At 49.4% G+C, this 21248-nt stretch overlaps 1 protein-coding gene across 10 annotated transcripts in view; it reads left to right on the top strand.

Annotated features, from left to right (window-relative positions):
• nav2a (neuron navigator 2a) overlaps nucleotides 1–21248 on the top strand; it is a 150844-nt gene that overhangs the window by 90144 nt on the left and 39452 nt on the right. For 5 of the 10 annotated variants that reach the window (XM_078085756.1, XM_040202630.2, XM_078085754.1 and 2 more), the window contains 9 exons: nucleotides 1681–1733; nucleotides 7961–8033; nucleotides 8756–9008; nucleotides 9205–9261; nucleotides 10796–10929; nucleotides 16274–17489; nucleotides 18389–18477; nucleotides 18572–18680; nucleotides 19587–20000. In XM_078085756.1, coding sequence (XP_077941882.1) covers nucleotides 1681–1733; nucleotides 7961–8033; nucleotides 8756–9008; nucleotides 9205–9261; nucleotides 10796–10929; nucleotides 16274–17489; nucleotides 18389–18477; nucleotides 18572–18680; nucleotides 19587–20000 — 2398 coding nt within the window. Of the gene's footprint in view, nucleotides 1–1680; nucleotides 1734–5722; nucleotides 5845–7960; nucleotides 8034–8755; nucleotides 9009–9204; nucleotides 9262–10795; nucleotides 10930–12324; nucleotides 12437–16273; nucleotides 17490–18388; nucleotides 18478–18571; nucleotides 18681–19586; nucleotides 20001–21248 lie in introns of those variants that run through there. The other 5 variants (XM_078085759.1, XM_078085753.1, XM_078085760.1 and 2 more) reach the window with 3 other exon arrangements.

A 21248-nucleotide genomic window follows, 5' to 3' on the forward strand; every position in this document is an offset into this window, starting at 1 on the left:
TCGCTCACTTGTTTTCTTTTTTAGAAACGTTTAAACGTGTTTATACAGAAGTTAAGCAGTACTGTGTTCAGGTGCATGCTGGGAGCGAGCGGGCTGCTCCTCTCCATCCTCATCCTCGCCTCCCTCCTCATCCCTCGCGTCCTTCAGCCTGTCCTTTTACGTGCCCACGGCCTCCGAGCTGAAGCGGCCCGACACCAGCTGACCGGTGACTCAGCATGTCGCTGACCCTGTCCCCCCCCCCCCCCCCCCCCATCGTCTCTGACCCAGATTCACGCCTTATGCCCTGTGGGGAGAGCGGCCTCGCTGCTCTCATTCTGATTCTTTTCTGAGAGTCGGGGCGTCTCGTCTTCACCACAGCGCCATGATGCCTTTCATTTGCGTTGTCTTAACATCAAGCCGACGCTCCGATCTCGTGTTAAAACAAGCCGTCCACCGGCTCTCCCTTTCTGCCTCCCCTCCGCTGGGGGAGAAATCCCCCACACGTGGAATCTCCGGTGAAACCGGAGCAGCCCGCCGGTGTGCGGACAGACGCGCTGGAACCGGATGTGACACGGATGCGTGGAGCGGTTTGACCGGCTCGCACTCGAGGTCGGCACCTCGGGAACTGAGCTTGAGCCCGATTTGTGACCCATGAGGATATTTCCCTTGTCACTTGCTTCTTTGTACACTATGTAACCGAGCTGTGCTTGATGAAGCTGTAGTTTTTAGTATTGTTTTCCAGGACTCATCAAAGCCTTTAAATTCTCCTCTTCATGTTGTTCATAAAGTAGAGCTTTACTTTAACTTTTACTTTTACTTTACTACCGATGACAGTACAAGAAAGTTATTTTACAAAATAAGAAAAAAAAAAAAACCACAGACTGTAAAGATATTTATAAAATAGTTTGAGTGCTGCTGCCAAGTCAGTTAAATGGAGAGTTAAATCTATTTTTTTCAAAAAAAATTCTAATCAGGAAACTAAATCTGTGTCTACTCTCAGAAAGCTACTTTCTAAAGCAGGGATTTTCCCAACTAAAATGTATTTGACGTGTTTTAATTGGATCATTTATTGATTTGTTCCCCACATTTTCAAACGTGTTTAAACTTGAATCATTTGAAGCGGAATCAGTGAACAGAAGACTGCTGTCTGTTTGCTCGCTGACGATGTGACAAATGGAACCTGTCACAAGTCAACATGGCTTTGTTTGTTTGTCACAATCCAAAGTGAAGCGCTGGTGCCCAGGTACGTGGTCCCGAGACGGAGCTGCACCGGGGGGCCCCGCTGGGCCTCCTGGTGCAGGAGGCCGGTCTGTCGGTGCAGCTGACGGTCGGGTCTCAGCTGCTCTGGGCCGGGCCTCTAATAGATGGGAGGAATCCTTAACACACACACACACACACACACACTTTGCAGGGCACACATTTCCGTCGGGGCCCCCAGCGGCCTCGTTCCCATTTGCTGTGGCCAGATAGTGTTTCATGCCTCAGTGGGAGGAGATGAGGAGGGGTCACAGTCACCGGCGTGAACACCTCAGCTCTCCTCACTCGGGCCCGGGCGATCGTCTGGGACACACACACACACACTCAGGGATCTCCACTGGAAATAAAAGAGAGGGTTACATCAACCGAAAACGCCCGGAGACTGTTTTCATTCCGTCTTTCTCCCCCTCTCTGTCTCTGCCTCCTCTTTCTGTCCCTCCGCAGCCAACGAGAGGATTGGCGACATCAACGGCTGTCCCAAGAGCCGCTCTCAGATGGTGAGTGACCTTCTCGGTTTGTTTCTGGCCCCCGCGCGGTGAATACTTACCTCCGTGTGGCGAGCCCTTCTCTGATGTCCTCATGTGGGCCCTTTCGGCGGCGAACAGTCAGCCCATTTATTTTTACTTTTGTGGTCTCGCGGCCCGCTGTCCGTAAAAACCTCTGGCTCAGACTTCTGGCAGTTGGCTCTCGGTTGAAAGCATCGCGGGCTCCGGCTTTGGGGCCAGTTTTGCCTCGTCCAGTTACGCTTGTGGAGAGCGGGGGAGAGAGAGAGGGGGAGGCGGGGGGCATCAGCTTCGCAGACCGCTACGGTGGGATCTTCGTCCTTGGTGACGTTTGTGAGTGGGGTTTCCTTTGTCACGCCGCTGGTGGGATTCCCGTGCTCACCCAGTTTTCGGGGGCTCTGTGGGGAAATGAGTCGACGCTGCCCCGCCGCTGAATGTGAAGCGGTGGTAAATTGGGACAGTGTGCCAGCTGGGGGGGCTATTTTTGGCCACCGGCCAGACTACTAAAGCCTCTCAAAGCACCAGAGCGAGAGAGAATGAGAGAGAGACATACGCGGCCATAGTTAACAACGTGGGAGGAGGCTGAAGCACAGCCTTCCTCTTTATAGCAAACATGGTAGCATCATGCTATGCTAACGAGGACCTCCTTCTTCATTCCGTAGTAGTATGAAGTGCTCTGTGTTCACAATTCCATTGTTTCCTTTTTCCACCAAGTTGAGTTAGTAACGTCTTTAAGGGTTATGTAAAATTCCCCTTTTTTTAAATGTGGCTAAAGTGATAAAAAGTTTATAATATTATGAGAGGTCAAATAGAATAAGAAGGTGTAGAAATGAATGCCTGATAAGAATCATCCGACCAAAACTTTGCATTCGTAATTTAACGGGAGTTAATTAACCACACCTCACTAATAATGCAGCTTCTAATCGTCTTTCTTACATTTACTTTCATTATCTGGGGTCGTCGTGGCGCAGAGGTAGAGAGGGTGCGCTGGGTGGCGGTTTGAGTCCTGGTGTCCCTGAGCAAGACACTTAACCCCTAATTGCTCCCCGGGCAAAAATGTAAAAAGCCATGGGTTAAAAATGTGATGTAAGTTGTTTTGGATAAAAGCGTAATGATCTGTAATGTAAACTGTCCCAGAGTGAATACATGGCAACGTGATTCTACTGAGGTATAAAAAATACTTTATAGTAAAAGTTTTGTCCGCGATAAGATCCTATATGATGATGATCCTGATGAAACCTGAGAGCTGTTGGTCAGAATGGTGATTTTTCTCCACTTCCTGTTAAGCCTTTACCCCTTAGCGTTGATTACGCCCCCCCGTTCGCCTGTAATTGCACCCTTTGGTCTCTGCGATCGGGGGGGGCTCTCTCTGTTATTAACATCCTGTGTCGCCTCTCAGCCCCGTTGTCATCTGCAAACACAGCAGCTTCTTCTCTTTTAAAGACCGTACAATGGAAAGTAGTCTGACTGTTCATAGACGCTGTGTGTGTCAGTCAAGAGGGGGAATAATCTGCTTTTATTTTTCTTTGATAAGCTCAGATGTTGCAGTGTGTGTGTGTGTGTGTGTGTGTGTGTGTGTGTGTGTGTGTGTGTGTGTGCGCAGATTTGTTGGCTTTAAAGCAAAATATTCTGCAGTCATGCGGTGCTCAGGGCAGGTGCAACCGCAATCATTATGCAAATGTGTGCTTTGTGTGTTGTTGTACTGTCAAAACAAACACATGCACACACACACACACACACACACACACACATGTACACACACTGGTCCTGAGACTTGAGTATGAGAGCCCACTCTCGCTGCACTTGATTTCATCGCTTTCAAAGCTTTCAACGCTCTCGCCAATTACCACCACTCAACTTAAGCTCCGTCTCCAAACGAGTAAACACGGAAATGAAGCTCCATCAGTGACATCACTCTCGCGCTGGCGGATCACCGTGCTGGCTACGCAGGCCGGAGGGGGGAGGCTTGTTTTTACAACTGTCACATCCTCGTTAAACGGACCCCCATCGCCGGGTCATTCCGCCGCGCCCCCCCCCCCCCTCCCGCTCAGACGGGCTCCTGTGTGGTTTTGTGTCTGTGTGCCTGTGTAGTTTCATCCTAGAGCGACAGTGTTGAGTTGACACTGAGCTGTTAAAACCACACAGGAGGAAATGCTCACACTGAAACACACACACACACACACACACACAGAAAGTCTCGTCCAAGCATTTAAAGCTTTAAAGATGTTAAAGCTTCTAAAAAAAATAAATTTAACCAGGTTAGCTGCAGAAAAAGAAGTTTGTTTTCTTATCTAAGCACGGATGTCTTAATAAAACAGTTTTATCATTTACTCTAATTTGGACCATTGTCAAAATGTGTTTTCTACTGAAAAGGGGTTATTTAGGATTTGTCTTTGGTTTCCTTTAGGACCCTGGATGTCGGGCTCTTTGCTCAATTTCAGTGATTATTTGAAGTGTTTCGTGGATATTCCAGTTTGTGTTCCACGTTCGAACGCGGTGCCACTTAAAACGATCTCACAGATCAGAGTCTGCGTCGCCAAATATGTTTTATTAATGATTCAATGTGCTGGTAAATGTTTGATCACAGGGAGCGGCACTTCCTGTGTGTGTTTGTGGTATATTAAGATAAATACCTTACAGTGATCACACCCGCAGAACAATCACAGAAACCAAATACACCAAACGTCAAACCTTAATCAGATGGCAAAGAACCGAGGGAACAACACCAGCTGCCATGTTTCCGTGTGACTTGTGATCACAAGATGCCAGTAAGGCGTTCTTGTTATTTTGTCCACCCCGTTGTACGCCGGGACATACCGCGCTTGTGTGTTGCATCAGTGAGTCATCTGCTTGCATTAACAGTTAGTCCATTCATAAGTTCTGTATTCCAGTACAAAATCAACCTCTTTCAAAGTAAAATAAATTCTTCTTAAAAAGCAAAAACAACCCACAAAAGCGTAAAAACTAAAGCAGCTTTGCTTTCATTGTGTGATGAAATGGGTTCATTGGGGAAATGTGAATGCAGCCAGAGGTTTTTCTTTCTTTTTATTTTTGGAAGTAGACTCTAAAGCTAACGTAACAGTACGCTAATACAAATATATTTCACGAGCCGATATCGACAACAAATATGCAAATGCCCAGAATTCAATGTGGAAATACAATCCGTGACCATAACACCATAGCGTGCATAAAAATAACAAATAAATGAGCCAAAGACAACATGCGAGAATCCGCTTCCAAGCCGTTGACTTGTGTGACTTTTGCATCATGATGTGTGCGTTCTGGCTGCCGGTGCGTCATCTTGTATCGATAAGGAGCGTAAAACCTCTGCATGCACATCTCAGTTCCAAAGAGAACGCGTTCGTCATTCATCGTGAGTCCGGCAGGTGAGCCGGTAGCAGTAATCGGCGAAAGTGACCGCGTGGGCCGACGCATTCAGCCACACACTCGTACGGACACACACCTGCACACTGACGGGCCCGTTGTCGCCTTACGTTATCGGACTCCGCGCGACCCGGCAGGCGAGCAGAGAGTCAACCGGTGGAGAGCTTTGTGGCGGCGAGGCCCTCGTCCTCACACGGAGAGCCGATAGTTGCGGCAGACTCTTCATTCGACAGATGTTTAGTGCTTCACCTGGCATGGAGCAGGTGTGGTGTTGTGGTTACAGAACTGCTTAAACACCCGTTTATCAATCTAGATAATGACATTTCCATATTAAAATACTTAAAAGATGAGTTATCCGCAGCAGTGCTGATAACTCATTCTTTTTTAGAAATAATCAACCTCAGTATAAGTCTTCAAAAGCTCAGTCAGATACGTAACACTCCCTCCCTCCCTCCCTCCCTCCAGCCCACACTCTCTCTCTTTCAGTGTTTCTCACACACACACACACACACACACACACACACCATCAGCGTGCTCAGAGGTTGTTTGTTGGCCAGACGGCTGCCGATCACACACGCAGGCAGGTAGGAGCTACCAGAGGATTCCTGCAGGGCTCCGGAGCGCTTGATGCTAAAGTCTCTCTGGGATTAGTTGGAGGTGCTTTCTTCTTATGAGAGAATTCTCTTCAGCGTTCTTCTTCAAATGTTTCCACACTCAATCGGTCAGTAATCGCCGTTGTTGATTAAAAGTTAATGATTGTTTTACACAATTGATAATTCTGGAATGACAATATATAATGACAGAAGCTCATTGTAGGTATATTGCATGAACCTAAACTGACACTTTCAACTAGTTTATTTTGTTCAAAAGTCAAAATGTGCTCGATTTAACGTGCTGTTAAAGAGGAGAACGGATATCTGTGTGTGAGTCCTGACTCGATAGAATGTTAAGTCACTTTTCAGAAGCGGTCAAATTAATAAAAGCTTTCAATACATGAATCAAGTTTCCTCTAGTCGGGTCGGGATGAAAAGGAGAAAAATGGCCGAGTGGAGAGGTGAGGAAGGGGACGGATAACGTCGACCTGGTTATAATTCGCCCACCACAGCGTCTCCCACACAAAGATGTGACTTTTACACTGACCTATACAGTGACGCGCGGGGGGGAGGCGGCTGACGAGCTGAACACTGCTCATCTTCTCTGAGATCCGGTCCCAGCATGTTTTAAATGGTAAATGAGCTTTCAGTATGTGTCCATGAGAGGCGGGGCTTGGGAGCATCTCCGCAGGGGGCGAGCCTGGCATTTGTGATAGGGTATCTTATTAATGAAGCATATTTTCTGCAGGCGGCTGCTATTTAAACTGCCATCTATACCAGGACTGCGTTCCAGTCGAGGACTGGTTCAGTCACTCAGGCGAAAGCTTAAGCCTCTGGGTATGTGGACGGGCACGCTGGGGTATTTCAGAAAGGTTTATTTTTAAAGAGTCTGTGGCATCCAGAGAGAGGGCCACACTCTGCATTCCCACCGTTGCCACGTTTTCTGCTGTATCACCTCAAAGGGCAACATATGTCGGCCCCTTTGACAGCTGTTTGTGGGGTCAGAGGTCACGGACATGACAGCAAGGGCAGCACTGCTGTTTTAAAACAGAACCACCCCACTGATATGAAGCATATATACAACTGACACTGATACTTGTAGCTAGTGTGGGGATGTAAATAGTCTAAGTTCTAGAGGAATAATGGAAGCCGCGACAATGATGGAGTGGCTCATGTGTTTTAATGAATCAAATGTTACCGTGTTGCAATGGAGGCCGATGCAGATGAGTTTTTAAATTCGGCTTCTCACCTCACAGTCAGATGCTTCCCATCAGGAGAGTCACAGAGAGAGCTGTAGGTCAGGCTATATTTAGTCTCCGCGCATTAAGTGTAATCATGCCGTTCATGCGGCCTCATTTACAGACAAAAGATTTTTGTTTAGAAAGGAGATTATATTTAAACTGTTAAACCTTCAAAAGGTGTTTGTTGTCCGTGCATTGTGTCAGATTAGATATAAACCTACTTTCACTGGCAATAAATGTTGTGTAAAAAAAGATTCAGCACCTCTTTAACCCTTTTGCATACTGTAAAATGCTTTTAAGTGCCCTTCTCAGTCGATTCCTCAATAAATTGCCTTTCCTCGAGTGCCACTTTACCGTCAGAGCATCGGCCGTGCCAGAGAGATATCTTCTGTGCCGTACCTGGTGCGTTTGCTCATCGAGAACAACAGTTGGTAAACTTTGATCGCGCGTCATCAATCCACCGTGACTCGGCCTGATGAATTGTTTTATGTGGTTTACTCTGTGATTGCGTGTGCCAGCTCAGCACACTCGCCGCATAATGGGTCCCACGGGCTGCAAACAAAGCCCGTCTGCCTATCAAATCCTCTCGCGGTCCGGTGACAGCTCAGCAGTCTGCTCCAGGTTGCCATGGCTGCCGTCATGACAACCGGAGCGGCTGTATCCGTATCGATGGTTTAGCCGCGGTCGGCTCTGCTGACAAACGACTGCTTGGTTTGAATCGCGTTTTGCCGATTTATCTCTGCACAGCGGGACATGAACACGTCAGTCACCACAAATGTGTTTTTTTTATGGCTGTGAGTCTAAAAATAACATACCGAGGAAAGGGGGGACAATACTATTGATTAGGGTTGATCATTTAACTCATAAGCTTTCATGGTGATGTCTATCTTTTAGGAGAAGCGTGCAAAAGACCGGCATGCTTCCTCACATTACACAAATATGCAAATCGTAATGGAAATGCACCGGGGCATTGTCTCACAGCTGTGTCTGTCTCTCTGTCCAGATTGAGAACATCGACGCCTGCCTCAGTTTCCTGGCAGCCAAAGGAGTCAACATCCAGGGACTGTCTTCAGAGGGTACGGTGGACTCCCGCACTCCTGCTTTCCCTGGAACCGGAGCGGTGGCCCCAAAATAACAAAGCGAAGCATTTTTATTGGAAAGCTCTTTTGCCAGGACACACTGCATAAATGCCGGACGGCAGACATTAAAAGCACGAGGCTGATGGGCCAAAAAGTACCACAATGATGCAGCTTTTAAATGTAGCGATAGATGTTGGCTTATACGTTTGCATCCACAGAGAACAGTGAATGAGCGTCCCCTAATGGCATGAAGACGTTAACCAGCCAGTACATGTTCTCTAGTATTTTCTCCAGACTTCCAATGTGTCCAAGAACGAATGCACGTCAGAAACAAAGGCAGCAGTAGATGACACCAAGCGTAACTCATTGCATTGGTTGAGTTGACACCAAACGAGGGAGCTGCCAAGTCAGGTTATATCTTGCAAACATTAAGTAAAATATTCCCCTAACCATAGTAGAAGGCTGTGGAATTAAACATGAAATATGGAACAGCAGGGACGGACATGACAGTGGGCTGGACGGTGATTTAGGTTCGTTACTGTTAACTACACTGTCTAAATAGAATTAAACAAGCGATGAATACATTTGCTGTCATCAGAATAAACACAATGAAAAGACCAAAACAGCCAGTAGAAGCCTATTTTCTTCCTTTTCCCTGCAAAGAACGCTACTACAGCTGTCATTGTGCACGGCTGAAGCGACCTATTTCTGACCCGCAGAGATCCGGAATGGTAATCTGAAAGCCATCCTCGGCCTCTTCTTCAGCTTGTCCCGCTACAAGCAGCAGCAGCAGCAGCAGCAGCAGCATCATCACGCCCAGCGGCAGAAGTCGCAGCCCTCCCTTCCACCCGGCGCCCGGTCGCAGGGCACGCACCCTCCCCTGAGCCAGCAGAGCAGCGCCCCGGCCCTGCTCGGCCACTCTACGCATGGGACTGCAGCCCAGAAAGCAGCACAGGCCGAGATGCAGTCCAGGTGAGCGCCAACGTGGCAGGCATAACCTTGAAACTGGGTGAATGGGTTCTGTCACATTCGTCCCTTTTCCTGCTGCTTCTGCTGTTGTTATCCGTCATGTTGTCATCTCTGTCCTCCTGTTCACACCTCTTGTCATTTATTACTGTAAGCCTGACCTCTCTGTCCTCTTCCATGTGTCTCTTCTCTTTTCCTCTAGGGATGGCTCTCAGAGTAAACTGCTCAAGTTTTCCCTTGGTCAGAAAAAGACCTCTAGGTCAGCTTCTTCGGCCTTTCGGTTTCCTTGCTCCTCCCTCTCTTTCCACCTCCTCCACACCCCCCGCCCCGTCCCCTTTCCTGGAAATAGGAAGTAGAAATTGCCCCTAATCAAGGATAATGTCTCCTTCGTAGTGCAACGAGTTTCACGTTGTTTCTTTGTCTGTGATTAAGGGCAACCTCTACCACAAGCAGTATCTAATATGCATGGGTGGTGGGGTTGAGCAGATTGGAACTAAACCTCCAGGCCAAGCCGGCTAAATGGGCTGTGAAAGACCTTTAGATAACCCTTAAGTCTGTGTGTGTGTGTGTGTGTGTGTGTGTGTGTGTGTGTGTGTGTGTGTGTGTGTGTGTGTGTGTGTGTTTGCTTGACAAGCACATCCCCCATGTGATGTGACATTAATAATTAACATAGAAAGAATCCGTGGCTGGTATGTGCCGCGCTCTGAGATGTCGTTGGATTGTAACTTCCGTCTGGACTCACCTTTTTGCCTCTTTTCCGGCATGCGGTGTCGTGTTATGTGACGATTTACCTCGAAATTGGATTTAGGACGAGGTTTTGCATGCTGCCCATCCCAGATTCCGCTTTCATTGCACCTGCCCCACACCGGCTCCTTATCCAAAGCAATGCAACGGCGCCACCTTCTGGTCAGCATGTGTATCTACAAGATGGAGAGCCGAGCTCTTCCTGGTGCTCGCCTCCCCCCAAGAACACTTTTCCTTTCTTTTAAGACCCCGTTTTGCAAGTGGAAGACGGAGCAATGCATCTCACGTGTGCAAAATTATTCCTCACTCTGACATTTGCAATACTTTTTTTTAATAAATACCTCAGTTTGTTTGTAAGCCTCCACCTTTTTCCCATTTGCCTGTATTTGACAATAGAACCCATGATCTGCTTATCAGCATCCGTCTCACAGTCCCAGGGTGATGGTGATGATGATGATGACGTCGCCGGCCTGTGAATTAGCATTTCATTAGCCGACTTTGTGGCACGGCTTGGTCAGATTACAGCCCGGCTGATAGAACGAGGCAACAGATCGAGGTACAATATGGAATCAAGGTGCCCCCCCCCCCCCCCCCCCCCCCAGGACCCGTCAGCCTGTCCGACCCACTCGGAGACGTCCATGCTGCTGTGAGCTCTAGGTGCATTCATGGAGGCAAAATAAACTCACACCAACAGTCTGTGGCCTCTCGCTAATCTTCTTGGCGGGAATCAAAATAGCCAGCGTGACGACGATCATTTCTGGGAGGCTTTTTAAACCCTCTAAACAGTTGCCTCTGCCTGAAACTCTTTGCAGGTGTTTGCCTGCTGTTTTTTAGACGACACATTGTGCTATTCAGTACCACGCGGAACAGGCTTGTGCCGCTCTGACCTGTTCCCTCGTACATGTTAACGCGGTATGCTCCTGTTGGATTCAGCCGCTGTAGGCTGTGCCAGGCCCCCATTAAACAAATGTGCGTGCTTCCACTTGCCGAGTCGAAGGCTTTATGCTGACGCTATTCTCCCTTCATCGCTTCTCTCTCCCTTCGCTCAGACTTCCCGGCCCCTCGGCGAGGGTGTCCACCGCCGGCGGGGACGTCCCTCCAAGAGGCTCGGTCAGCGCCGCTGGGAACAGACGCAGCCAGGGCTTCAGTGACAAGACCAAAGCCAACTCACAGCTGAACAAAGGTAAGAGGAGGAAGGAGACGGGGAACCCTGCAGCTCTTAGAGACGTCAATGCTGAGTGTGGATCTACTCCGTTGGGTGCTTTTGTTTAGGGGAAAAATGCAAGTTTGCTCAGATGCATTTAGGACAAAAGAAGGTCCGACAGGTCACTTCAGTTACCTAACCCGTTTGTTTGACGTCACAAGGAGGGGAGAGCGTTTGGTTCTCCTTTTCTACAACAAGCTTCCAGCTTAGTGACTGTTAGTAGGGAAGAAAGTCTGTCCTTGCAGCTGTGTTTTCTGACTCTTTTAAGGACGTTGTCGCAGGTTTAAGGTGAGGTGACCGCCTGGGAATTATTGCATAGTGTCATAAGATGTGCCCAGTGTTTGAGTTCTGCAGCAGACAAACTTGTGAGGGCGTTTGGCAGTATATTCAGTTAGAGCGGCGTTGTCACAACTCGGGAGGCCGAGGCTTTATATAGACTGTGTTAGTGTTCTCAGTCTAAACTCATTACCCTGCGTTACACAGAGAGGTCTGACCGCCTAGAGAGGGAGAGCCACACACTGAGAGAAAGCCTGTGTGTGTGTGACCTAATAACTGGGAACAGAACCGTCAACCACTTATTCTGATGCCTCCGTTGGGGGCGTTTCAGTGTTGTGTTTCTGTGTGTCTTTGCATGATATCCGTAGGTCGTGTTAAAGGAATAGTACGACATTTTGGCAGCCCAATGAGAAGCCATTAGCTGGCTAAGCTTGGGAAGAAGGAAACAAGACGTTGCATTTGGTTTGTTTAATCCATACAAAGATTAAATAAACAAGGTACAGGTTGTGATTTTATACATTTTTGTACCGGACTATTCTTTGGCCGCGCTAGTGATGATGTCACCGTGTCTCGGGCTGCTTTGTGATTAGTCAAACCTACTGGCTGTAGATTCAGATTGATCAATCGTAGAATTATAACACTGGCTTGAAATGAAATAAGTATTATATATTTTCCAGAATGTTGAAGGGCTCCTTTAAGGCATTTTGCATCTATTGCATCTGCATGGCTCACAAACACGGTGGTGGCTGAGCCAGCAGCTAGAAGCTAACAACGCCAGCAGCGCTAACGGCGCTTTAATTATTATCACCAGGTTAGAGCGTGGCCATTTGTCTGCAAAGTCTATCTGGAAAAAAATATATGTTTTAGTTTACATTAGGAAAGTAAATGTACCATCCTGCCATGCATGTGTGAAACTGTGTATCTGTGTGTTTGGGAACAGAATATCATCTGATTGGCAGCAGCAAGTTTGACAATCACTTATCGACGCCCCGTCCTTCTTGATTTGTTGTTGACATGCTGTAATGTCCCGCCCCCCCTGCCGTGACGCCCTCCTCCTCCTCCTCCTCCTCCTCCTCCTCCTCCTCCTCCCCCTCCTGCACTCTCTGAATTGCTGGCCCGTGGTTTGGGAGTCTTCTCTCCTCTCTTGTCCATCTCCTCTTCTCTTTTCCATCTTTCTCTTTTCCTCCCGGAGGTCTGCAGCACCGATGAGGTTTGTCAGCTCACACTTACAGACTGCCTTAAGCTAGTATGACAGCTCATAGTTTCAGATGTGGACTTTGAGCGTTGCATGTAAACTTTGAATGTATGGAAGCGGATTTAGTCTGTTTTGTTGTTATAGATGCTACAGTATGTACATATTTGATGCTACGGAAAGCTTAGCAGAAGGTTTTTTTGTCAGTTGACACAAACTTTTTGTAAAGAACTTGGTTGAAACGATATTGAGCACTTAGTGGTTAACTTCTTGCTCCAGTGGTTTGAAACTGACCCTGATTTAGAATTTATTTTTGCTACCAGGGTGCCATTAAAAATCTGTCGGCGTCCGGCTGATTTCCCGGTTTAGTGTTTTGCCTCAAAGATGCATGTTGTGCACTTATCCGCAACCCATTACACAACCATACATGCATGTTGTGAGACTGTGTTGCTGCATGGTCGGATGGTCAGAGGTGCCCCTGCGGCTTCTTTTGTGAGGCCGGATCGGCTTTGCGTCAATGGCCCCGACACGAGAAAGGAGTCATTGTACAGTAAGCAGACGGACCTGAATCTTCTCTCCTGCTCTGCGCTGACACAAGGTGACAACGTCTCGGTGTCCACCAAGTGACACGGAGCAGAGCGAGCCGGGGGCTGCACCTGTGGCAGGGTGTTCGTTTATGTGCGCGCTCCCTGTTGTCTATGTGTTTCTGTCTGTGTGTGTGTTTCTGTCTGTGTGTGTGTGTGTGTGTTTGTGTTTCTTTATGGCGGGGGCCTTTGCAGAATGAATGGCCTTCTGATGAGCCGCGGCGTCACTGTTTGAGTGTATTCATGTGGAGAAACTTTAAAAAGTGTCGGCCTCCGCACAAAAGCCGGCTGTCCCTCTCACTTTTTGGAGCACAATGCCTGAGAGGGGGGAGGGAGAGAGACGGAAAGAGAGAGACAGAAGGCTTCGGAAATCAGAACCTGACGAGTAAGCATACACCTGCATTCTCAAACTGAGAAGTTTGCTGGAGTTTGCAAATCAGTCGGAGGTCATCCCTTGACCCCAAAACACCCTCACTTGTCCATAAGAAGGACATTTTCAGCTCAGCCAATTGCGTCACTGACAAGGTTCATGTCCTGTGGCCCTGAGAGGGGTTGCTCCGAAGTGCTTGTGGTGTCTACCGGCGACCGACGCTCCATCTCACAGGGTCACTGCTCGCCTCGTGTGATGTGCAAGTGGTCACACTGCACTGAATGTGCTCCGGTCACTGGTCGGCGTTTAAAGTTGCTGAGCTGAACAAACATCCCCCTCTCTCCTAAATCTGACATGCATGCACAGAGATTTGAACACACACACACGCATGCAGTCAGTCTTCCTCGGCTGTAGTCGGGCATTAACACAAAGGAGCGCTCGCACGGACACACGAGTGTGACGATCCGTGAAACGAGTTTCGGGTCCACTTCGGCTCATTTCCCCAAATGCCTGGATGTTATCAGGAGGCTCTGTGAAGCAGCAGGCAGCGCCTGAGACCGATCAGGGAGGGTGAGACAGGTTTTAATGGCCCACAGGAAGTGCAGCGTGGGTCTGTGACCCTTTGCCCCTTTGGGCACTCCACGGCCGTCATTTTCCGCTGTGGATTTTATTCTGTAATGGCCGCCGTAATTAACCAGTTGAGTGGTAAACGCTGAAATTCTTCCAACATGTTTCCTCAAGCAGGCAGCTCGACCGGCACTGGGAAAGAGGGGCACTTTGCAGATTAATTCCAGGATTTTGGCCCAAGGCTGCACACGACGGGTCATTGGGTCAATGACTAAGTGCATATTGTGCTGATGTTTGAAAACCATTGGAAAAAAGCCACAGTGGCAATCTGTGATCAGAACCTTTACTTTTTATTTATAAGGCTTTAAGCTTACTTGGCCTCATTTAAAGATCACCAACGTTTGCTGCTTTATCCGAGTTTGGCCTTTCTGTTTATCTGAGAGGGGCCCGAGTGTGGATCCTGGTCTGAAAACCTTGGTGGTGTTTGTGATGCAACAGTTTCCAAGTCCATCGGTCTTGTGTCACTTCTGACCCAACGCGTTGAAGAATGGCCACTGGCCCTCAGCCGCGGCAATCCAACTGGAGCGTATCTGTCCCGGTCAACGGGTGCAGCCATGACAACGACCAGCTGTCCCCACAGTGTCCAGGGCCTCTCCATGTCCTGCTTTTCTTCTTCCGTTCCTTTCTGACCCCCCCCAATGACCCCATTCACAGACTGCACGGATCGTCCTGCTGGTCCCACACGAAAGCTTCACTCATCCCCAACCTGCAGTCCCCTTTTTCTCCCTGCTGCCCGCTCCGGAATCACAACGGGTCCCCGTCTCATTCAGCCGCCTCCAATAGGACGCCAGCTATTAGCAACCTGACCCACTTTTCCGATTGCTAACTGCTAGCACAGCTAATTGGGCTGTAATCACTTCCTGATGGCTGCATCGTTTTAGAATTCGCTGGCTAAATGCTCAACGGGGGGAGAAGGGAGAGCCGGAGAGCTTAGAACTAAGTGCTTAGTTCCAACTAGGCACATGGAAGGTGGTGTAAAATGAGCCACATGAGAAAGTGGTAAACAAGGCGGTGGAGTGTTTAATACTCTGTGTAAATGGGGACTTTATTAGACCCCATGAATAGCATTTGAATGTGGAATGAGTTTAGCTGGTATGAATTGAAGGGAACTCTTCATTGTACAACCCGTGATTTTATTTGATTTGATTACAATTACAAATTTGTTTTACTTTACATTTTATTTTATTTGGCTTATCGTGAGACTAAAACGCTTATAACCTTTCTAACATTTGTTGTCCCCCTGTTTAATAATATATACAACATGTTTTTTTTTTTCAATCTTGCGGCGTGTCAAGAAGCTAAATCCTCGTAGGTCTAAGGGGACTCCACTCGTATGAGAAACCAAAACACAGGAGTGACTTGTAATAAATATGAGTCTGTGTGTGTGTTGGGGGGGGGTGGTTGTAGTGGAACTGTTATGATTAATTCCTCCCAGTGCGGCCTGCAGAGGCCCTCTCTCTCCCTCTCTCACTCTCACTGGCCGTTGGTGTTTGAATATTCAAATGTTACTGATCTGAACTCAACGTGCAGCTAGTAGCCCGTCTGCGTTGACTTGAACCTCGGCAGCTCAGGACACTGAAGCTTTCTTAGTAGGAGCAGTGAGTTACGACAGGAGCGTCCTCTCTTCTCTCACTCCTTCGGCTCTTGGTAAGTCTGCCTGTTGAGATGCTGCCGAGTCACTTTGTCGCAGATTTACCCAGACGATTTGATTTTTGGATTTCATATATTCAAACGGTGGTGGACGGGAGCGTTTTTGCATTGGAAAAAGAGCTTCCTACTTATTGTTTTCAGATTGCAGTTAAACTGTATTCTTTTACACCGTTTATGAATCTAATTATCAAGGCACTGAGTGCATGTAACCAGACGTAGCCAGACAACGTGTCTTTGTAACGCCGAGGGAAGCGGACCAAAAGCAGCCCATGTAAGTCCGAGCCTTATAAGTGCAGCGGCACTGTTTCTTTACTCGGCCTGCTTGGCAGGAGTTTAAAGCACTTGTGCCTGCTGCTCATTGTTTTTATAAACAGTTTGTGATGGGCTCCTCTCATTGTTAGTGCTGCAGGGTTTTTAACAGTTTTGGTGGCTCGCCCGATGGAAAGTAATAGCAGGTTTGGCTGCATCAACGCAGGCCACCTGCAGGGCCTTATAAGGCCTCTTTGTGTGGGGTCAGTCGAGACTCATCATCTTGTTCTCTTCTCCCCCCCAGATGTGCTCAACTTTTGCACAACTGTACCTCCCTATCTCATCCTGCAATCCAATTTGTCTTTTCTGGTGCAGATTCCTCAGAGGGCAAGACGTCCCAGCCTTCGGCGATGACTGAGCATCCTCCTTCATCTGCAGTGACTGCCAGCGCCTCCACCAGCATCCCCGCCGCTACCTCCACCCAGATCCCTCCCCCGTCTTCGCTGTCCTCATCCTCCTCTTCCACGGCCATTCCCCAGCCCAACAGCAGCGGCAAGCCCTGGAGGAGCAAGTCAGTGAGCGCGAAGCACATCTCCCCTTCTCCCTCCTCCACCAGCAGCCCCGCCTCGGCCGTGATGTCCGTCAAGCAGGAGAAGGACTCCTCCTGCAGGGCTGAAGCTCCCCCAAAAGTTGTCGCTCAGAGGTCAATGCTGGAGAAGCTTAAGCTCTTCAACAGTAAAGGGGGCTCCAAATCTTCCACAGCCTCCACTGGAGCAGCGGCGCAGACCGACGGCGGCGCCCCAGCCAGGCAGCTGGCGGCCGCGCAGGTGGAGAGGGCCGAGGCTGGCTCCAACACCGAGCCCCTGGAGGAAGAAGATGGCAACGTCCGGCCGGGGGTGAACGGCACCAGCAACGGGACGTCCTACGCCGCCCCTCCCTCGGCAGGTACGACCGTCTCCACAACCGCCAGCAGCCCCAAGATCGCCCTCAGGGGCATCGCCCAGCGCACTTTCAGCAGAGCTCTGACTGCCAAGAAGGGCTCCGTCAAAAGCACAGAGAAAGACAAGGAGAAGGGGAAGGAGAAAGGGAAGGAGGTGGGGAAGCGCATCTCGGTCCCCGACCGGACGGAGCTCAGGGGGGACGAGCTTAAGGAGGAAGTGGCTCCCGTCGCCGTGGACACGGACAGCGCAAACAAAAGGACCTCCAAAATCACGAGCTTCATCCCCAAGGGGGGTAAGGCGGCCAAAAAGGAGAGCTCCACCCCTGCACACAGCGGAATACCAAAGCCAGGAGGCAAAGCCCCAGGAGTCGGCGGGAAAGCTTCCTCAGGAAAGGAGGTGGGGGAGAGGCCTCGCAGCATGCGGCTGGCCATGCACCGCGGCCCCCTGGACCGGGACCGGGACCGGGACAGCAGACACTCCAGCTCTACCTCCAGCCTGGCGTCCACAGAGGGAAAGGCCAGCGCCTCCCCCGTGGCGGGAGGAGGCACGACGCAGAGCACCGCCAGCAACACCATCAGCGTGCAGCTACCTCAGACCCAACAGCACCACAGCCACCCCAACACGGCCACCGTCGCACCTTTCATGTACAGGTGGGATCCTCTAAGCACCCAAGCATCGACACAACATGAAATATGTCCCGCTTGCATAAACCACCTTGGTCTCTGACCGAACCGTCGTCGTTGCTGCATGTTTTGGTTTGTTTTTAATGTGCTTAAGGGAGTGCGATGCTAAATCTGTGAAGTTCCCTTTTTAAGAAGGAATGTGGCTTGGTTGACAGGGTTTCTACTAAAAATAACTCCGGGCTAAGCCGGGCTACAACACGGCGAGTAAGATCAGGCTGCATGAAACAAGTCAATAAACCAGTGCACATCCTCCTCCTCCCCGCAAATGTTTACGGGAGATAAGGAAGGAGGTCCACCTTTCTGCCTCTGCACATCCTGAACTGGACCCACCTCCCCAGAAGTGCCCCATCATCTCAGAACTCATCAGTACTCAGAACCTGCATATCTGTCAGCCGCAGCATTATAACGCCTCCACCTGTCAGAAAGATAAAGAGGAATATAGGAAACAGAAAATGTTAAAGTTTTAACTAACACCAGGTCAGTTAGGCAGAAGTTGAAGGGAAGTCGTGGTGCTGTGTAGGTTTAACCGGGGTCAAAGTCTGGGATCAGGCAAAGACCGAAGGCCGGATATAACCGAGGCATTCAAACGTCGTCATCTGAAAGAGCACCAGCCAGTGCCGCGGGTGAACTGTATTGATTTATCTGTCAAAGAGCACCTTTTTACTGGCATTCAGGGCTTAGCGGGCGTTCGTTTGAGTCTCCGGTCACAAGGCTTGAAACGCAGCAGATTTAATCCTTAATCAGGTTTATCCCCCGTTCGTGACAATTTGCGGAACATTAGCTTCGCACTAAATGCACAGTAGTTCCGAATCGATGATATCCCCACCCCTTTGACCTCCCCGACTGTTTGCTTCCCCCCCCTCCAGATCCCAAACAGACGGCGAGGAAACTGGGAACACTTGTGGAGACGGTTCCTTCACCAAGACCAGCCAGCTGTCCACCGAGGACCTTTCGGGTGCGTTGGCCTCTCGGGGAACCGGGTCCGTCTCCGTCCGCTTATTGTGCCGCTCGGTGTTTCTGAGCTGGGTTCTGTTTTTTGTCTCCCTCAGGCGAGGACCCGGAGACGAGGCGCTTGCGTACCGTGAAAAACATAGCAGACCTGCGGCAAAACCTGGAGGAGACCATGTCCAGCTTGCGAGGAACTCAAGTCACACACAGGTAAAAAAAAACAAGAACTAATGCATTTGTTCTGCCAGCTGGTTTTAACAGGCAGTCTGTGGGGATTAAGTAGTGCAGCGCTGAGTCCAACTACTGATTATCAAAATGCAAAACACATAAAAGACCCATACATTTGCAGTAAAATAAGAAATTTGGTATAATTACACTTAGACAAATCATCAACACAAGACATCTTGTTCATGCATGTTTTTCAAGTTTGCAAAGCAAACCTACAATAAAAAGAAAAGAAAGTATTGGTCATTTATAAAAACCACGAGAGTAACCAAACATGTTTACGGTGTTTTTCTGCTCACACTTGACACAACACAATGAGGATTTAACAGAAAGGTGTTTCAGTGAAAAACAAAGGCTGTACTGTTGAGGGATCATCAAAGCGCAGCGCCTTACAATGGCTGCTGCGGTTGAGTGGTAAACAAGCCAGTCGGGGTAACCGGGGGGGGATTCTGAACCCACGTCGTGGTCAGCAGACTGTGTCCATCTGGCTTTACAGGTATTACCTCGTTTCCTTCTGGTTCCCGTCTCGTCCTTCCTTTGAGGGACCCCTCGCTTTGATCGCGGGGCCCGTCTTTCATGTCGTCTTTGATTCAGGCTGAGCTCCAATCGCGGTCCGTCCCACAGAAGTTTGACCTCTGCTCCGGCCTCGTTTTATCTCTACTTTCTATTGGTCAGTCAGAGAAGAGACTGCAGTTTGCTGCTCCATCCTTCGTAACCTGCATTATATCTCAGACATCTTTTAAATAGATGTATGTTACTATGTAATAACAGCCATGAAGTCATTAAACCAGCTCAGAACCGCATTAAGAGGTCTCTTCTCCTCATGTACCTTCTGTGAAGTAATGACACTAGATTCAACCCTTAATCCTCTCTCCGTCTGCTTCTGCGCAGCACCTTGGAAACCACCTTCGATGGCAGCGTCACCACAGACGTCGGCGGCGGCGGAGGCGGCAGCGGGGTCAGCAACAGCGGCGGAGGGGGTCGGAGCATCCTCAGCCTCACTTCCAGCCGCCCATCCCTGTCGTCGTGGCGACTGGGCCACTCCAGCCCTCGCCTGCAGGCGGGCGACGCCCCCTCTATGGGGAACAGCTACGGCGGCCGGGCGGCAGGCGGACAGGCGGGGCGCTACCTCTACCCGGGGCATCTCCGGCGGCAGCTGGCCGGCAGGGGAGGCAGCGTGGACCTCGGGGACAAAGCTGGGGAGGACATTGACCTGGACAACATCGCAGTGGACGTCACCGGATACATGAGCGACGGGGACGTGCTGAGCAAGAACGCCGCGCGCACCGACGATGTCGCCAGCGGGTAAGTGGATTACACTGACGCACGCTTATTAATCCAAACTGCTGATGCTGCAAACAATTGCAACTGCTTGAATCGATAAGATCACAAGGAAAATTCCAAATGTTTATGGGTTCCAGCTTCTCCGACGTGAGGATTTACTTACACATTTTTATTTCTTGAGAAGAAATGTTGGTTCTCCCCTGGTCTCTGGCAATATTTGAATGTAGTCCTTTATAGATTCTAAAAAATAGATCAATTGATTTCTACCCACCATCTGGTAGTATCTGATTAATATTCAATTTAATCAAAAACCTGCAGTGTGACCTGCCGTACGGTACGATAAACATGTTTATTAAAATTTTCAGTTTGTCATTCGGGCCGGTTGAAATATGTGGTGATGGTCGACCACGTGAAATACAGGGTTGCCAGAAGAGGGCGCTAGTGTTCCTTCCTCACCATTCCCGCCTGTGAAGTGGCGGATGACAGCCGACAGTTCTGCACAGCTCGGATCCCACGTGTGTCCCGTCTCTCCGTCTGCAGACGCAATAACGCTAATAACCTGTTTTGTTTTGCTCCTTCTGAGCCACCGTCCGTGTTGCAACAGGCCCCCGCTGCATACTTTGGCTGTCACACTGTGCAATTTAAACCTTTGCTCTCATCATTATTATCAGATAAAGTTGCGAAAGGTGCAAACCCGCCTTCGCAAAGCGGCGAAAGACCCGGCTTGTGTGACAGAGCTGCTGCAGGGATTTGTTTAAGTTCAAATAAACGCAAATTTGGATTGAGAGTCTGAAAGCTCGGAGAGCAGAAACAATGCAATGGGGTTGCCTCCTCCGTCCTCCGATTGCCCGGCCCTGAGGCGGCTGGAGAAGTCGAGGGAGCCGAGTGCTCTTCAAGTACTTGATATGTGTGAATTTGCGGTTGAGCAGACAAAGGTCGCAGCCACACCTGGACAGGTGAGTGATGTGAGCCGCTTAAGCGGGGCCTATTCGCTTGCTCTGAAACTTGATGCTCGGGCCGGGATCGGACCTACGAGGTAGGCAATTTAGAAATAATTTCCTGCTGGTGATTTTCTCCGATGGCGAGATTGCGCCAAAGAAAATGGGTTTTAAATAGACGCAGACTGATGACGGCCCCCGCCTCGCTCCACGTCCTCGGGCCATTTAGCCGCTGGGTTTGAGATATCGGGTCACTGGAGCGCATGCGTTCACCTCAAATCAATGGAGCCGAGTGGAATTTATTTGTCAATGTAATTACATTGCAAAAATT

Source organism: Gasterosteus aculeatus, chromosome 12 (assembly GCF_964276395.1).
Source record: "Gasterosteus aculeatus chromosome 12, fGasAcu3.hap1.1, whole genome shotgun sequence".
NCBI lineage: Eukaryota > Metazoa > Chordata > Actinopteri > Perciformes > Gasterosteidae > Gasterosteus > Gasterosteus aculeatus.